Source organism: Dermacentor variabilis, unplaced genomic scaffold (assembly GCF_050947875.1).
Source record: "Dermacentor variabilis isolate Ectoservices unplaced genomic scaffold, ASM5094787v1 scaffold_15, whole genome shotgun sequence".
NCBI lineage: Eukaryota > Metazoa > Arthropoda > Arachnida > Ixodida > Ixodidae > Dermacentor > Dermacentor variabilis.
Genome location: NW_027460313.1, coordinates 1,400,305 through 1,417,272, shown reverse-complemented (window position 1 = coordinate 1,417,272; position 16,968 = coordinate 1,400,305). Strand labels below are relative to the sequence as shown.

Here is a 16,968-nt window from a genome sequence, read left to right as displayed (position 1 = left end):
TGAAGAGCTCCATTTCTTGTTGCGGAAAGAACTTTTTGACACGACCGAGACGGTCGCTTTTCGCATGGGAGGGCAATTGACACAATGATGTGGGGCTCCCGCACCACGGGACAGCGCACGCAAAGGTCGGCGCCATGAAAGACGATGAAGCTCGTGAGCTGCACGTTCTCCTGGCCCGTGATTAAACAGAAATGTCTTTTGTAAGACTCCATCATCAATCTACGTTACAATATTATGACTTTGCACATAACATAACTTCTCAGATCAGGCTCTTCGCTCATAACTGTGCTGTATCTTGCCCAGTAACCAGTGTATCTGATGTTCTTTCCTTACAAAACAACCTAGTTTTATACAACTATGGTGCAAAAAGTGACTAATGTTCCTTATTACGAGACCTCATTAATATCATTTCACTGCTGCCACAATTTTTCTGCATCTGCCAATTATATCTACAGTTGCCCTGTAGCCCCTGCTAACCCATTTAACTATCTTGGACTTCACCTTTCCCCAATCTAACAGAACTTGTCACATCAGTGAAATCAGAAAATCCGCTAATAGAGTACTAGGATTCCTTTGCCATGACCTTATATTTGCACCCCCCCAGTCAAGCTCCTTGCTCACAAGACAATCATATTACCCAAATTAGAGTATGCTCATTCTTTATTCGGCACCCACCAAGCCAACTGGAACAGATTCAAAACCACACCACTAGATTTGTTCTCAGCAATTATTCCTATCATGCTAACATCTCGACCCTGAAAACACAACCTAAAACAATTGCCTCATGCCGCAGGATTGCATGCCTATGTCTGTAGCACAAATTTTTTATGTTCCACCAGCCGAAAACAACCCCATCCATCAAATGCATTGTGTTGCGCCACAACCACCTGAATGCCCTTTACCCTGAATGACCAAACAAGCACTTTTCAGTTGCCCTTCTTTTTGCATACAGCGAAAGAATGGAATGACCTTCATGCCCAAATTGCTGTGCCGACCGACCACCCTCTCTTCAAAGACTCCATCATCAATGATGATCTTGATTGATGTATCATGTTCACTGCAACTGTAATACCCACCCCTCATGTAATGCCCTCGGACTTTGAGCTATGAATAAAATAAAAATAAAATTTTTAGCATTCAAAATTTGGTAAGGCGCTTTTGCTGAGGTTGATTTTACTGAAAAATGAGGCCTGAATAAATTTGTGATCCAATAGAGTTTTGGAATCATTTACAGACCAGTTGTAGCCATACAAGATGAGAGCAAGGAATGGAAATGTCACATCAATCCAGCTTTGAGCATAGTGCAGCTGAAAAGCAGGTGGAGATCAGGATTCCTTGAGAACTACTAGATCACTGGCAGTTGCAAACTGGGATAATTACACTCCGTGGGTGTCACTGTCAACCGGACCCTGGGGCAGAGTTTAACATTGAAGTCATTGGCAACTATGAGAAATGGGTAATTTGAGCGATGTAAACTTGAAATTGGTCAAGCAAGGGTTCAAGGGAAGAATGAGGTGGTGCATAGACAGCAATGATGGCAACTGAAACACTGGGAGTCACGCAGGTTGCCGGTACGAACAACTCCAAGGCGTGGAGGAGAAATATGTAATACCCAGTAGTCGGTGCTAAAGGGAGGACTCGTGCATTCGTAGGAGAGGCAAACTTAAAATAAGAACTGGGTAGATGTAGAATGGAATTACCACAGGTGTAAGGTTCAGATATTATCTGGCGTGCCATGCACAGGCAAAGCGAATAAGTGGTTCAGTGGCAGACGACACGCAGCATGAGCTGCGTTTATGCCGTTTCATGTACGTGCTTGGTTTCCATCCCTTCCTGCACCTGGCGCTGCACTGAGCATGAGCCATGCACTCCCATGGTCCACGCTAACAGTGGGCAAACCTGTACCACCGTCAAATTCCATGCTAATTGGTGACATTGCAGTCAGCATGTCTTAGGTAGAGGCATTAGTGCGTGTGACCTTAGAGCTCCCTCAAGAGGAAGGGCACACCAATTATTGTTTAAATTTTAGCTGTCTTCACGCTGTGCAGCCACATGATATGTTTCAAACATGATTGCCATTGTGTGGTCTGCATAATGCAATGCACAAACCTGGCGAGGGGGCCCTTTGATGTTACACGTGTAATTTTACCCTCAATTTCTTACTGCAAAGTCCTTAGCTTTTCCTCGAGTTTCCTTGTTACCCCCCAAATTTTAGCTACATAGGTTTATATTGGCAGAATGCACAAATTGTATTGTGCTTTTCTTCAAGGATATCAATAACGTGCCTATCATAAATCGCCACCTTGCTCTACCTTCCACCTTAGCCCACAATGAAGAGCCGGGCAACTTTAGGAAAATCTTCCTTGCTGAAAACCAAGAGAAAAAGACTATGAAGTGCAATATATAGGCGACAGAATTTATTTTCCAAGCTGCAGAATGTAATGTTTCCAGTACTTGCACTTCTAACCTCCTAAAGCAGACTTCTCTTAAGATAAACTATGTTAAGATTAATTCTCTGATAAAAAGAACACCTTACAGATGTTTTAGTTTCACATAAATTCAGTGAAATCCTGTCCAGCTTAACTTTCGATAAACTGAACAGGTTCACAAGGCCCTTTGTGTTTGTCTTAATGGAAGTATACCACTACTGAATATTTCAAGCACTTTTAGGAAGAATAGGAATGAAATGGGACAAAAGCAACACCACAATAATCAACTTGTGCTCCAATGTACCAAAGTGAGAGTGCTCACTAATTCAGCTATACCCCATAACAGAGTATTTGCTTGGGCTGGTTGGTGAAACATCGTTCTATCAAAGAAATAGCACCACTTTGCACACAATTCACAAGGAAGGAAAGAAAGCACACTGTCATGTCACCTCCCTAGTGAATTGTATCCAAAGTAACACTATTTTCTTTACGAAAGAACAGCTATATACCATTTTGTAGCCGACAAGCCATCCAAACCACTATGATGGCTTGGTGGCTATGGCGTTCTACTGCTGTGCATAAAGTTGTGACTTCAATTTTTATCTACCATGGCCACATTCCAATATTGACAAATTAAAAAATGCTTGCGTACTTGAATTTCCTTGTAGACTAAAGAACCCCACGTGGCCGTATCTAATCTAGAGTTCAATACTACAGTGCTCCTCACTATCTGTGTGCTGCTTTGGGGCATTAAACCCCATAATTTCATTCAATTTAACAAGCACTCCATTTGGGTATTGCAAGATGTTTGGTGAAACAGTATGCAAGAAAAAAGATAAGGCTGCAGTGCAGCCTTTGAGCGGTCTGCTCGGAGATCAAAATGCAAGACAGCATACTTTCCAAAGATGGTGTACTTGAGGTCCAGGTGCGGCTGCTTGGCATACGTGATGAAAAACTGTGACCCATTCGTATTGGGCCCATTGTTTGCCATGGAGACAACTCCTCGTACACTGTGCTAGAAAAAAAAAAGAACATCCCACAACAGGTCAGCCAATCATGTCTGTGGGTGCAAAATGGCAAGCAACACATTCAGTAATTCTCCAGCAGTGCAGACAACTTACAGTTCTGCAATAAAACAAGCAGTTGATGAGCCAGTTGAAGAAACAGTTGACAGCACAGGTTTGATAAGCAAGAGAACAGAAAAAAAAAGAAGCAACTAAGAGGTATGCCTCTCATCTTTCCCATCTTGCAAAGTGGCTAGTGTACTAGATTGGCCAAAAAATGTCCCAGACCCCAATTCACTGATTTCTTTACAACAAATGGCTGAGTGATTTGTGAAGTTTAACCTCTGGAAGCAATACTGGCACTATGAGAAATGCTGTAATGGAAGGCTCCAAATTAATTTTATCTCCTGGGATTGTGTACTTCAAGATGAGCACTTTTACATTTTGCACCACAGAAATGCAGCCACTTCAGTTGTGAATCAAACTCATGACCCATCTGCTTAGTAGCAGCACACTATAGCCCCCATTGTGGGTGCACTGGGCACCTACAACAATTATTGTAAACCGCACTTATGCCCTAAGACTCTTCAAAAAAACTTTCTACATGCTTCTCTTATCGTTTGCCAAATATCGTTTCAAAAATACATTATGTCCAATATAATTTTTCACTATGGACAAGCAGTATTCCTTCACTGTATCCCATGCATACTCCTGGCTTTATGCAAGCATACACCAAACAATTTTTCTGAAGCTATTGGATCATACCACACTGGGTGTCCTGCACATGTTGCAGCACAATCTCAGATTTTCTTTTTTTTTAAATCATGGCACTTTAGTGCACTGGACAAAGCTTCCTCCCAAAATATTTTAGGCAAAAAACATTATCCTGTCACATAAACATCATTCCAAGTCTGCTGATGTACATAAAACATTGTGTCACAAGAAAGTTCATAAAAAAAGTTATTATTGTATGTAGCATTACACAATATTGCCTGCAAAGCTGTAACGATTCTGGAAACCCTTGAACACTTGCTCCTATGGTGCAGCCTGTTAACGACACTGCGTGAGGAACTCATGAGCTGATATCACGCGCACAGCCCTCCAGCTGACAGTGCCGAGGCACTCCTGTCAACATGCAGCACCTGGCACATGCAGGGGAAGCGGCTCACAAAACCCTCTGTGGCTTTCTAGAGCAGTCAGGACTTGCACTTTAGCTGCTCTGCAAGTACAGTACATAGCAATGGCAAACAAGGCCATACAACAGACACCTGGTAAAGTGACACTGCAAGCGAACTATGGTTGAAAAATTAGATGCAGCAGTCTGTACATAACTGCATATAGCCTTTATCCTACCTACTATCCTCTCTTTCTCTCTCCCCCAATTCCTTTACTCCCATACTCCCCTTCCCATCTGCTGGAAGCTGTTCAGGTGCAGCCATTTGCTGCTACAGTCACAGTGCAGCCAGCAGTAATTTCCTTTTTCACTCCTTCAATTCTATTCTAAATAACAAAATACTATTTTCATCAATGTGTGGATGTGCTTACTGGTAAGACTGGCAGTGAAATGCTTTTAAATGTCCCCAATTTTGATAACAATGTGCTGTGTATGAACCACAAAAGCATGACAAAACAAGCAAGAAAATTTTGCCTATCTCCTAGCGCGTGGTTGCTGGTCACAATAAGAACAAAGGAGTTTTCAGCATCATCTACAATCAGCACGCTCTAATGACACAGCAAGGAAGCATAGTGCCATGTATGAAGAAATCACTTCACATCACGTCATCACGTACGTCAATATAGCTTGCACTTGGTACACTATCTGCTGTGGCAAGGATCGTAGACACCATTCATTCTATGGCAACTGGAAAAACATTTCGGAAGTTAAAAGCAAAATCTTACATAAATGCATACAGGGAGGAAAAGTTAAACAAGGAAAAGTTAAATGCCGTCTGTATGCACATCATACAGACGGCATTTAGCACACTGAAACTTAGCAGTGCCAAAAACATGGATGCAAGAAACAAGTTAGAGGATGAGCGTGTCCCGTAAACTGCCTTCTTATTTATTTATTTATTTATTTGAACATACTGCTAGCCTCACATTTGAGGCTGTTGCAGGAAAGGGGCAGGATACATATTCAAGAGAACACAGATCAAGTAGGCGTGGACATAGATAAGTTTGGGTCAACAAGGCAGTACATATGCACTCTATATTCATTACATAAATTCTATAAAAGGAGCGGGGAAAAACAGTAAACGCCATGTTGGAAGGTTTAGCACACAGAAGAAGAATAAAGAAAGAAAATGTAAATATATTGGATGTGCAATGCGCAAGAGACAAGATTCAGCAGGTATTTATATCAGGGCAGAATACAAGACACTGAGAAGTGAATCAGAATGCCACTGTACGACACAGCTCACCTATGTGCAGATCGTAGCTACAGAGCATTGTTTGATAACTTGGCGATAAAAGTTCCGAGTGATGTGCAGATGACAACGTTATCAGGCAACATGTTCCATTCACAGATTGCATGTGGAAAAAAGGAGTACCTGAATATGTCGTTGTGAAATCTGTATTCTGTTAAGTGCTTGGTATGTTTTGTTTGAGAACTGTGTACTTGTCCGTAGTAAGTAGTCACTCGCATTGATTTTCATACTGCCATTAAGAAGAAGGAAAAGAAGCTTAAGATGAAGTAGTTGAACTCAATTTTGTATAGGAAGGAAAAGGAAAGACAGGACAAGCATTACTACCTATTGAAGTTTATTCCAGACAAAAATGCATCTATACCTTAACATATTGGCACATACGGAAAGGGAATTACTTAGTATGACAATACAACAAAATGACAGCAAGCATTCAACCACGATTACGGTGTGTGGTTAAAAAACTTATCTCACTCGTATACAGTGTGATGGATGGGCCACTGATACAGTTGATGCCCTTCTCTTAGATGAAATATGCCTCAAGTAAATCATGCACCACACTGTGCTGACAAGAGCTTGTCCTGTCTTTTCTCTTTCTGGCAGTTATCTAGTGTTACGGCACAATAAACACGACTGCCAATTTAATGCATCAATTAGTCCTACAAGAACTATTCTAGAGATTCTCATAAAAGGAAAAAGATTATTAATTTCCTCTTCTGGATGAGGAAAATTTTGCAACTACTACAAAGCTTGTTTTTCATGGAAGCGACGCAGGCTTTCCTTTGGAGCATTCAGCTACAAGCAGGTGGATGACAAATTTTCCTTTGTAAAATACCAACAGAGTTGTAAATACCAATTTTCCTTTGTAAATACCAATGTGTAATATACCAGTCTAGCTGTGTGTCAAGTGTTCATCCTTCAGTTGATATTTAAGTTAAACACTGCCACGAGTCCAAAAGCTGCAAGCCATTCTTGTAAAAGACTGTCCTTCGTTTATGTACAGTACAGTGCACTGTAAAGGAAACACACAAGCGTGAGTAATGAGTGAACAGCCCTCTTTGCCAAGCCTGGAGGTGCCCGGCTTTGCAGCAGAAGATACCGGGCCAGTGTGCCCTGGCTCCCCTCTGAGTACTTGCCCGACGCACTGACACAGTTGCTTCCCCAGGTACCCATGCACTGGTGCACCCCCAGGGTTAGAACCACATGCTCACGTGTTGCCTTCCACAGTTGACCACAATGTACCACTACTGCAAGCTGCATCTGCAGTGTTTTAGAAACACACTCTTGCCCAATGTACCAACACAGGTCATGGGTAAGACGACTGGATTGGTCGTGCATTGAAGCATGAACAGCCCCAAAAACATGCGGGAAAGATTTATAAAAGGCACAGTGCTGGCCACTGCCAGCACTGTGCCTCCATGCTTTCCCTAGCACCGTCCCACATGCTTTTAACATTCCCCATCTTCACAATAGCTGGTGTGCATCCTTCTTGAAGAAGTCTGCTCAGCAAAACAATGGACAACTTTCTTTCTCAAGGGAGTTGTTTCTTGAGGGAGAGAAAAAAAAACTCATGAATAATGCCAATTCAGCTATGGAACTCAAGTGCAGATCATGGTTGTTCAGAAATCTTTTTCCACGGTCTGACTATGTGGCAGTGAGTGATGAAGTTTAACACCATAAGGCAACACAAAGGCAATATGAGAGATGTAATGGAGGTCTATGGGTTATCTTGACCAACCTGCATTCTTTAATGAGTACCAAATGCTCGGTACACAATCGTTTTTGTATTCCACACCATCAAAATGAGGTCGCCAAGGTTGAGAATCAAACCTGCAAGCTCAGGTAGAGCATCAAAACACCATGGCCACTGAGTCATGATGGTAGGTGGAGTAAAATTATTCACTGCAGAATATGGGCACTACAACTCCCAATGAATGATTTTCCTTCCTGTTGCAACATATCCCTATTGTTTGGTTTTTAACCTTTGTATGTTATTGTGCTGATGTGCATTTATTGCCCGCATTTCTTTCTCGAGCATGCTGTGACTTTCCTTGATGTTATGATGTTTGTGGCTGAAGGAACCAAGCAAGCTAAAAAAAAATTATTAAAGATAAGAAATGCAGGAGTGAGAACTGCTGGCATTAAATGTTTACAGACCATGAGATCTCAGAAAACACTGAATATCTCCGCAGCTTAGTATTCAGGTTTTCTGCCTGTACTATAGTACCAATATGCAAACAATGTAGTGCTGTACCACTTTACTGGCTGCAGTCACAAACTGCTTGGCAATTCAAAGTTTTCTCTGATCCCATGGTCCTTGAACTTTTTACACCAACTATACAGTCCCACTTTCTTGTCCACTGCCAGACCAGATGACTTTCCACACACATTGGGCAATTGAGAAATCTGCCCATACCTTCAGCTCGTCCCGAATCTCATCAGCAAACTTGGCACCCCAGATGCTTTCACCTCCTTTTCCCGTACCTGAAAATAAAAAAAGGTTGGACAATGTCAGTCATCAAGCACCACCACCATGGTTTCTACTACAGTTAATTTTTCTTCATTTAACATTTTAATTCAGGCACATATTGAAGTACCAAAAGGCATCTACAGTCTCACAACTTTTCCTTTTCTCAAAGTTTCAGTGATTTCATTACTTCATTGAAGTAGAAAAGTCAACAGTACCACATAACCAATGAAGCCACTGAACAAATTTGCCTGAAAGCCACAAGTAACACATCAAAATTTTACACACACACGTTTTGAAAACTTGCACTAGGAGCAAATTAAACTCACGAAACTTAGGCGAAAACAAATCATTGCTGGGCGGTTCGGTGTAGGTTGCTCAGTACTTTTACGGCACACTAGAGTTGCAACAAATGAAGGAATGGCACACATATGCGCCGCTACCCAGTTGCTTATAAAAATGTGAGTGAATGTCATATTAATGTAATTCTTTTCTATTCACACACTCTGCATACATATGGTGCTAAGCAGCTGTCATGTAGGTGCTTTTTTTAAGCCTTTCTTTTAAGCATTATGGAAGTTTTTGGTACAAAGGTCCTAGCCAAAGTTGACAACCAAAGTATCACACGAACACATGGAAGCTTCTCACATTAAAAAGAAAGAAAGAAACGGCAAGCTCATGTCAATAAGCATGCTCTGACACCAAGTTATTTCAAAGAAATAGAGTTACTCATAACACATGATTCAAAGAAATAATGACACAATGATGTGGGGCTCCCGCACCACAGGACGGCACGCGCAAAAGTGGGCGCCATGAAAGACGAAGTGCATGAAGTGCATGAGCTGCACGTTCTTCTCCTGGCTCGCCATTAAACAGAAACATCTATTTTGTAAGACTCCGTCTTCAATCTACGTTACATTTTTCTGGTGGAGGTGCTGGGTACATGCTACCACTCCCAGATCAAACACTGCCGACAAGCGCAGTACGAAGTCCGGTCGAGCTGACTCCAGTTCACGTACGGACAAGCCGTCGACTTCAAGGACTGCCACCTGAGCACGAGCCTCTACCCAATAGAGTCATAAGGATGAGTACCTCAGTTCCGTCTTCTTCCTCAACCACACCGACCGAGGTCGTCCTTAACCAGCCGTGAATCCCCACATCCTTCCATGGGGACACCTTCGAAGATGTTGAGGACTGGCTCGATAACTTTGAGCGTGTCACAGAATTCAACGTCTGGACTCCAGAGCGCAAGCTAATGAACGCCTACTTTGCCCTCGAGGACTATGCGCGAACATGGTTTGAGAACCATGAGGCGGCCCTATAGACATGGGACGAATTCCAACGGCAGCTAATCAGCACATACGCCAGCCTCGATCGCAAGGAGCGAGCTGAATCTGCAATTCAGGCGAGAGTGCAGCGGCCGAACGAAAGTGTCGCAATGTTTGTGGAAGATATGTGCCGACTTTTCCGACGCACGGATCCACCCATGCCGGAAGAAAAGAAGCTCAGGAACTTGATGCGTGGCGTCAAGCAAGAGTTATTCGGTGGACTAATACGCAACCCCCCAAAGACAATTGCAGAGTTTCTCGCGGAAGCCATATCAATGGAAAAGGCACTGCAGCAGTGAACAAGGTAGTACAACTGCGACGTGTCTACCCAATCGCGTGACCCTCTCGCTATACCCTTCGACAATACCGACGCCTTGGGGGAGCTCATTAGGCTTGTTGTCCGAGAAGAGCTTCAAAAGCTTCCGGTGGCTCCGGTATCGGAACCGCGACTCGCTCTGGCTGAGGTCGCCCTGGATGAAATCAGACAGGCAGTACAAGTCCCAGAGTGAAGCGAGACACCACAGCACGAGGTACCGCAGCCGCAGCCTCGCATGTCGTATGCGGAAGCTGCGAGAAGTTCGTTGCCCCCGACATTTTACGATGTGCGCGACGTCCCGGACTTTCATGGCATGCGCGCCGTTGAACAAGCAACTGGCGACTTCAGGACTCGCCGCACGCCATTCATGTCTGAAACACGACCACCCCGCAAGAGCGATGTATGGCGCATTCCAGACAGTAGGCCCTTGTGTTTTCATTGCGGTGAAGTCGATCACCTCTACAGGGTGTGTCCTTACTGCCGAGCTGGGCTCCGTGGATTTTCACTGAATGCGCTGTGCCTGTGCAATGGTGAATGCCCACTGGCGATTGAAGCCAACCTCGCGGACGCCAGGGCCTCGTTTGTCACACGATTCTGTGTTCCCCGGTCACCGTCACCCTCCTGAAACAGGTCTTCCAGCCCCAACTTCACGCCGAGTGCAACAAGGGGTCGCTCACCCAGCCCTGCCTCCCGGGAAAACTGAGTCCAGCGACCTGCGGAGGTGAGGTCGCTGACATTGCGAACGCTGAAGATCCTCCACTAAGACGACCGCGATATGATGTAATTGAGATGCAGAGAAAGGAGTGTAGTTCGGTGTCAGTATCTTACGACGTACCAGTTACCATAGATGACCACGAAGTCACGCCGTTAATCGACATGGGTGCGGACACATCTGTTATGAGCCAGAATCTCCACACGTATCCTGAACAAAGTCTCGAAGCAGTGAACTGGGACTCAGATTCGTACTGCAGAAGGGCACCTCATAACTCCAATGGGCCGGTGCACGGCACGAGTCAACATTCGGGGCTTCACGTACATCGGCGACTTCGTCATTCTTCCTGAATGTTCGAAGGACCTTATATTCGGCATGGATTTCCTTCAGGCGAATGGTGCCATCATCGACTTGCAAGAGTCTAGAGTCAGCTTCGCTATTACGCAAGCCATAGTGAACAGCAATGGCAACGACCATGACATCGCGCTTCGCGTAGCTGACGACCACGTCACGTTACCACCCAAGAGCAGCATGCTTACCCTTGTCTGATGCAACATGGAGGACGACGCCGAAGGAATTGCTGAAGCAGATATCCCCCTGCTTCTTGAGTGCCGCAACTGCATAGCCAGAGGGCTTCTTCAGCTGCGCAATAAATGTTCAGTCGTCTTGCTAACAAACTTTAGCAACGAATATCGGCATGTACCGCGAGGAATGACAATCGCATTTCTTCGCGAAATTATTGATGTTACTGACATCACCACATTGGAAATCACATCGTCTCAACAATCTGAGTTACCCAGGCTAAAAGAACGGATTCACGTTAACGCTGCTCTGCCAGACTATCAGAAAGATCGTCTACTGAGTCTCCTGAATGAATTTGCGGGCTGTTTTTCAACATCGTCCAAAGTATAGCGCATGTCCATCACAAAGCACCGCATTATAACGGACAAGTCTGCACGTCCTGTTCGTCAGCATCCTTACAGAGTGTCTCCAGTGGAAAGAGAGCGATCAAGCATCAGGTGAAAGAGATGCTCGAAGACGACGTGATCCAGCCGTCCACAAGCCCTTGAGCCTCCCCTGTAGTGTTGGTCAGAAAGAAAGACAACACACTACGCTTCTGTATAGATTATAAAAAGTTGAACCGTGTCACCAAGAGCGATGTTTATCCATTGCCACGCATCGACGACGCATTGGATCGTCTACAACATGCCAATTTTTTTTCTTCATTGGATCTTAAATCAGGTTATTGGCAAATAGAAGTTGATGAACAGGATCGTGAAAAAACAGCGTTTGTGACACCTGATGGGCTTTATGAGTTCAAAGTTATGCCCTTCGGTCTCTGTTCCGCACCTGCCACCTTTCAGCGGATGATGGATACCGTGCTTGCTGAACTCAAATGGCAAACCTGCCTCATATACTTGGACGACGTCGTCGTGTTCTCGAGCACGTTTGACGAACATCTCGCACGACTCGAGAGTGTCCTTGCGGCGATCCGTACTGCCGGCCTCACCATCAAGCATGAAAAATGCTACTTCGGGTTCCAAGAGTTCAAATTTCTTGGCCATGCCGTTGGCCCTAAAGGTGTCCGACTAGACCCCGACAAGTTAGCTGCCGTAGCCGAGTTTTTGCCACCCACAGGCAAGAAGGCTGTCCAACGCTTTCTTGGTTTGTGCTCATATTATAGGCGCTTCATTGAGGGATTCTCGAGAATTGCTGAGCCTCTGGCACTGCTCACACGCGACGATGTGCGATTCATTTGGTCGGACGGGCAGCAGCAGTCGTTCAATGAATTGCACAAGCGCTTGCAAGTGGCCCCAATACTTGTTCATTTCGACGAAGACGCTGACACTGAAATTCATACTGACGCCAACAATACGGGTCTCGGCACAGTTCTTGTGCAGTGGCAAGCTGGTGTGAAACGCCCCATTGCTTGTGCAAGCCACAGTCTCACCAAGGCTGAGAAAAACTACTCAACCACTGAAAAAAGAATGCTTAGTGGTTGTGAGGGCAATTGGTAAATTCCGACCCTACTTGTACGGTAGACCCTTTAAGGCTGTCAGCGATCACCATGCCCTGTGCTGGCTTGCCAACCTCAAATATCCTTCAGGCTGACTAGCTTGTAAGAGCCTGCGCTTACAACAGTACGACATTACAGTTGTCTACTGATCTGAAAGGAAGCACAGCGACGCCGACTGTTTGTCACGCGCACCACTCCCTACGACGTCCTTGGACCCTGACAATGACTAGCCATTTGTCAGCGTTATCGACGCCATAAAGATGGCTGAGCACCAGTGTGCTGACCCTGAGCTGCTGCCGCTGATCGAGCATCTTCAAGGAGCTGAAGGTGTCTTACCTCGGTCGCTCGTGTGCGGCTTATCATCATACTCTTTGCACAACAACGTCCTTTACAGGAAAAACTGTGGAAGCGGTCCAAATACGTACCTCCTTGTCGTGCCGTCGGCGCTGCGCCAAGAGATTTTGCAAGCCTGCCATGATGAGCCATGTGCGGGACACCTGGGATTCGCTAAGACATTAGCAAGGATACGCCAGAAGTATTACTGGCCCCGGCTTTTTTCTTCTGTGCAACGGTACGTCAAGACGTGCCGTGATTGTCAGCGCCGCAAGAAACCACCAGTTAAACCAGCTGGCTTTCTTCACCCTGTGGACCCTCCTCAGGCACCGTTCCAACAAATAGGAATGGATCTACTTGGGCCGTTCCCAGCGACCTCTTCGTGCAACAAATGGACAGTCGTCGCTACAGACTACTTAACCCGGTACGCCAAAACCGAAGCTATTCCGCAAGCAAACTCGTATGAAGTGGCCAAGTTCTTTGTACGCCACATCGTCCTACGACATGGTGCACCATCTGTTCTCATCACCGACCACGGTGCAGCATTTACAGCAGAACTTATGGAGGACGTTCTCCAGCTGACGCATTGCTCTCACCGCAAGAGCACTGCGTATCACCCTCAAAGCAATGGATTAACTGAACGTCTGAACAGAACGCTGGCTGAGATGATCTCCATGTATATCGACGTAGAGCACAAGACGTGGGATGAGATTTTACCCTATGTGACCTTCGCCTATAACACTGCTGTGCAGGAGACTACACAGTTTACGCTGTTCGAACTTGTATACGGGCGCCACGTCACGTCAACACTTTACGCCATGCTACCTGTGGTTGATAATAGCCCGCCCAGTGAACACGTGGAAGAATTCGTACAAAGAGCCGAAGAGGCACGCCAGCTTGCTCGGCATCGTATCTGGAGCCAGTAGCATACCGACACCATTCGCTACAACCAGGGTTGACGCGACGTCCATTACAATACCGGCGCCTTCGTGTGGGTATGGAAGCCCATCCGTCATCGTGGACTCTCGGAAAAGTTGCTCCGCCGGTATTTTGGTGCCTACAAGGTTACACGCCGCCTCAGTGACGTGACCTACGAAGTCGTCCCTTGCAGTTCTGGCCCCGGCTCGCTCCGTCGTCATCCTCGCGCGGAAGTTGTTCGTGTAGTGCGCATGAAACCCTAATATGCGCATATGTGAACGCCGAAATGCACCTGAGGAGCTCCATTTCTTGTCACCGAAAGAACGTTTTGATGCGACCGAGACGGTCGCTTTTCGCATGGGGGGGCAATTGACACAATGATGTGGAGCTCCCGCATGGCGGGACGGCGCGCGCAGAGGTCAGTGCCATGAAAGACAATGAAGCACGTGAGCTGCACACTCTTCTCCTGGCCCGCCATTAAACAGAAGCATCTATTTTGTAAGACTCCGTCTTCAAGCTATGTTACAATAATTTAATTAAATTGTAAGGTATGACATGCCAAAACCTTGACCTATTCATAAAGCATGCTATAATGGGGTGCTCCAGGTTAATTTTGACCACCTGGGGTCCTTAAAGTGCCGTTAACATATGGTAAACGAGTGTTCTTGCATTCTGCCAGTGTGAACTGCCGCCATGGGTGGGATCGAACCTGCGACCTTGTGCTCAGCACCACAACACCATAGCCACTGATTTTCAGCAGTGAGTCAAAGGAAGAAAGGTGAACCACAGACTTGGCTTATAGTTTTTGTACGCACACAAATTGTACAAATGTGACAATTACTGACCTTTCACTAAGCATGGCCTGCCACACAGCATATTCCAGTCATGCAATAACTGTGTGCTGGCCCACCTTGGGCAGAAACAGCAATGAGGCCTTGTGAAACTGATTGTTCATGAGTAATTTCATATAGTTTTCAGACTAGCCTGTCTGCATCCCAGCTCCTCTAAGCAGCCTCTCTCATGTGGCCTTTGTCTCTGAACACAACCACAGCATCTGAACATTGCTTCCTTCAACCTGCTGTCAAGCCCTTTAAGGGTGATAGGAAATATACTTCATGCCTGCTGTATGTGCATAACAAGGCCATTGGAAGCATCAATTCCACCTGCAGGACTGTATTGTAATCTTAAAGAAACTTTGAAAAAAAAAACTTTTAATGCAGTGGTACACTCTGTTGCCGCAAAAATTGGTCTACAGCATTTCCCACACTTTGAGCCGACTTCAGCGATGCTGTAAGCTTGATCATTTCACGTGAAATGTGGCTTCAGAAGGTGTGTAAAAGCTTTGAGAAAATTTTCTTAGCAATAAAAAAGCATATCATTTATATTAAGTTTTCTGCAAGGATGTTATGTATATGTATGTATGCTAGCCCTGCAGCATGAGTGTAGCAAGGAAGTGGACATGGTACATTTGCCAGAGCAGCACAATGCCACTTGGTGCAGACCCCTGCTTCAGGCAGAATCACAGAAAGTAAAGAATGGCTTTTCAGATTTCTATTTTCTTACTTTCTGAGCCACAGAGAGGCATTCCCCTTGTTCTGTAGTTACTGAAGTAATATAAAAAATAATCTTTTCTTTTTAATACAGTGCACACTTAGTGAGCAGTGGGAAGAGTACTTCCCACCAAAGTTCTTCTATAAATGATACTTGAAAAAAATTTGATATTTTTAGAGAACATTTGCGGACGTGTCTTGTGGAGTAAAAACACAAGAACATATCCCTGAGCTGTTTACAAAAAATTTGCCAGAGAAAAGGTTAAAGGCTGATATAAATTGAGGAATTAAATGGAAATATTGTAGTCCAGCTGAAGGCAGCACAAAGCTACAAGAGAAGCTATGCCCACCTAGTGGATTCCCATAGAACTGAGTTGTCACAAACTGAGGAGGTTACCTCTGCTAACTGCGACTGCAATAACCACACATCCAAGTTCACGTGAGTTACAATGTGACTTCTGTACTCCACCTCACCAGCTCAGCACAGCTAAGCAAAAGATATAGATCACTTCCGCCAATTGGGAAAGGGAAACGGCCACATGTCTCATGGAAACAAGAAAGGATCATCCATTGTTCGCCACTAATCCTCCCAATATTTGTAAATTTACATCAGCTGTTTAACTCAAGCAGTCTTTTTCTTTTTCTTTAAGAAAATTGAATATTATTGGACAAAAGGGTGAGAGAGACAAAGAACTGTACAATGAAGAGTATAAGATGATTTGATACCAAGTATGAAGAGTTGTGGTTCTCAGGAGTGTAGCCACAAAGCTGGAATGAATTACTGAGGTCCCTGTGGCACTTTATAAAACAGTCATTTTGTTTTCATCAATAGTCAACAACCTTGGAACTTCTGCACCTTTATACTGCTCCTAATGGTCCTACTTTTTTTTTTTAAGAATCTTCCAAGCAACCTTGATAATCAGGCACTTGACAGGCTACAAGGCCATTGTAAAGCTATCAGAAAGCATTAACACAGGTGTCACGACAGAGCTAAGTGGTTACTGCTGTCTGGAATCAAGAGCAATAAGATTGAAAAATGGTGCAGGTTGATCACAAGGTGGGGCAACTACCACAGGACAGATAAAAGGAACAATGGTTATCTGTGCTGGCCAGCATACTTCAAGGAGTAAGCTGCCACACTGCACATCGTGCCATTCTGCTGCCTGTTGTGCCTGCCCGTCCAGATCTGCATCACGAAGCATACAGTGAGTGGTCAAGCACAATGAAGCCTCTGAGATTGCACGTGTATTCCCAAGCTATACACGGGATATAGCACCGGCACTGCCTAACAAGAAGCAAGAGAGAGAAGTCATCTTACTGGCAAGCACAAGTATTGAAGGCCATACAGTGCTTAAACCTAGCTTTCTTGGCCTGCCATGTGGCAGTGTGCGCATTGAATCTTGCCGGGAGGGAAGAGCATGCAACAGAGAGAGATGGTGTTTCTAGAATGCTCCAAAGTGAAGCTTGCAAA

At 44.9% G+C, this 16,968-nt stretch overlaps 1 protein-coding gene across 2 annotated transcripts in view; it reads right to left on the bottom strand.

Annotated features, from left to right (window-relative positions):
• The window catches only part of LOC142567985 (peptidyl-prolyl cis-trans isomerase-like 3), a 46,920-nt gene that overhangs the window by 18,460 nt on the left and 11,492 nt on the right, over window positions 1–16,968 (bottom strand). For both annotated transcript variants that reach the window (XM_075678080.1, XM_075678079.1), the window contains exons 4-5: window positions 8,273–8,340; window positions 3,326–3,444 (exon numbers count right to left, since the gene is read on the bottom strand). In XM_075678080.1, the coding sequence (XP_075534195.1) occupies window positions 3,326–3,444; window positions 8,273–8,340 (187 nt within the window). The remainder of the gene's footprint in view (window positions 1–3,325; window positions 3,445–8,272; window positions 8,341–16,968) is intronic.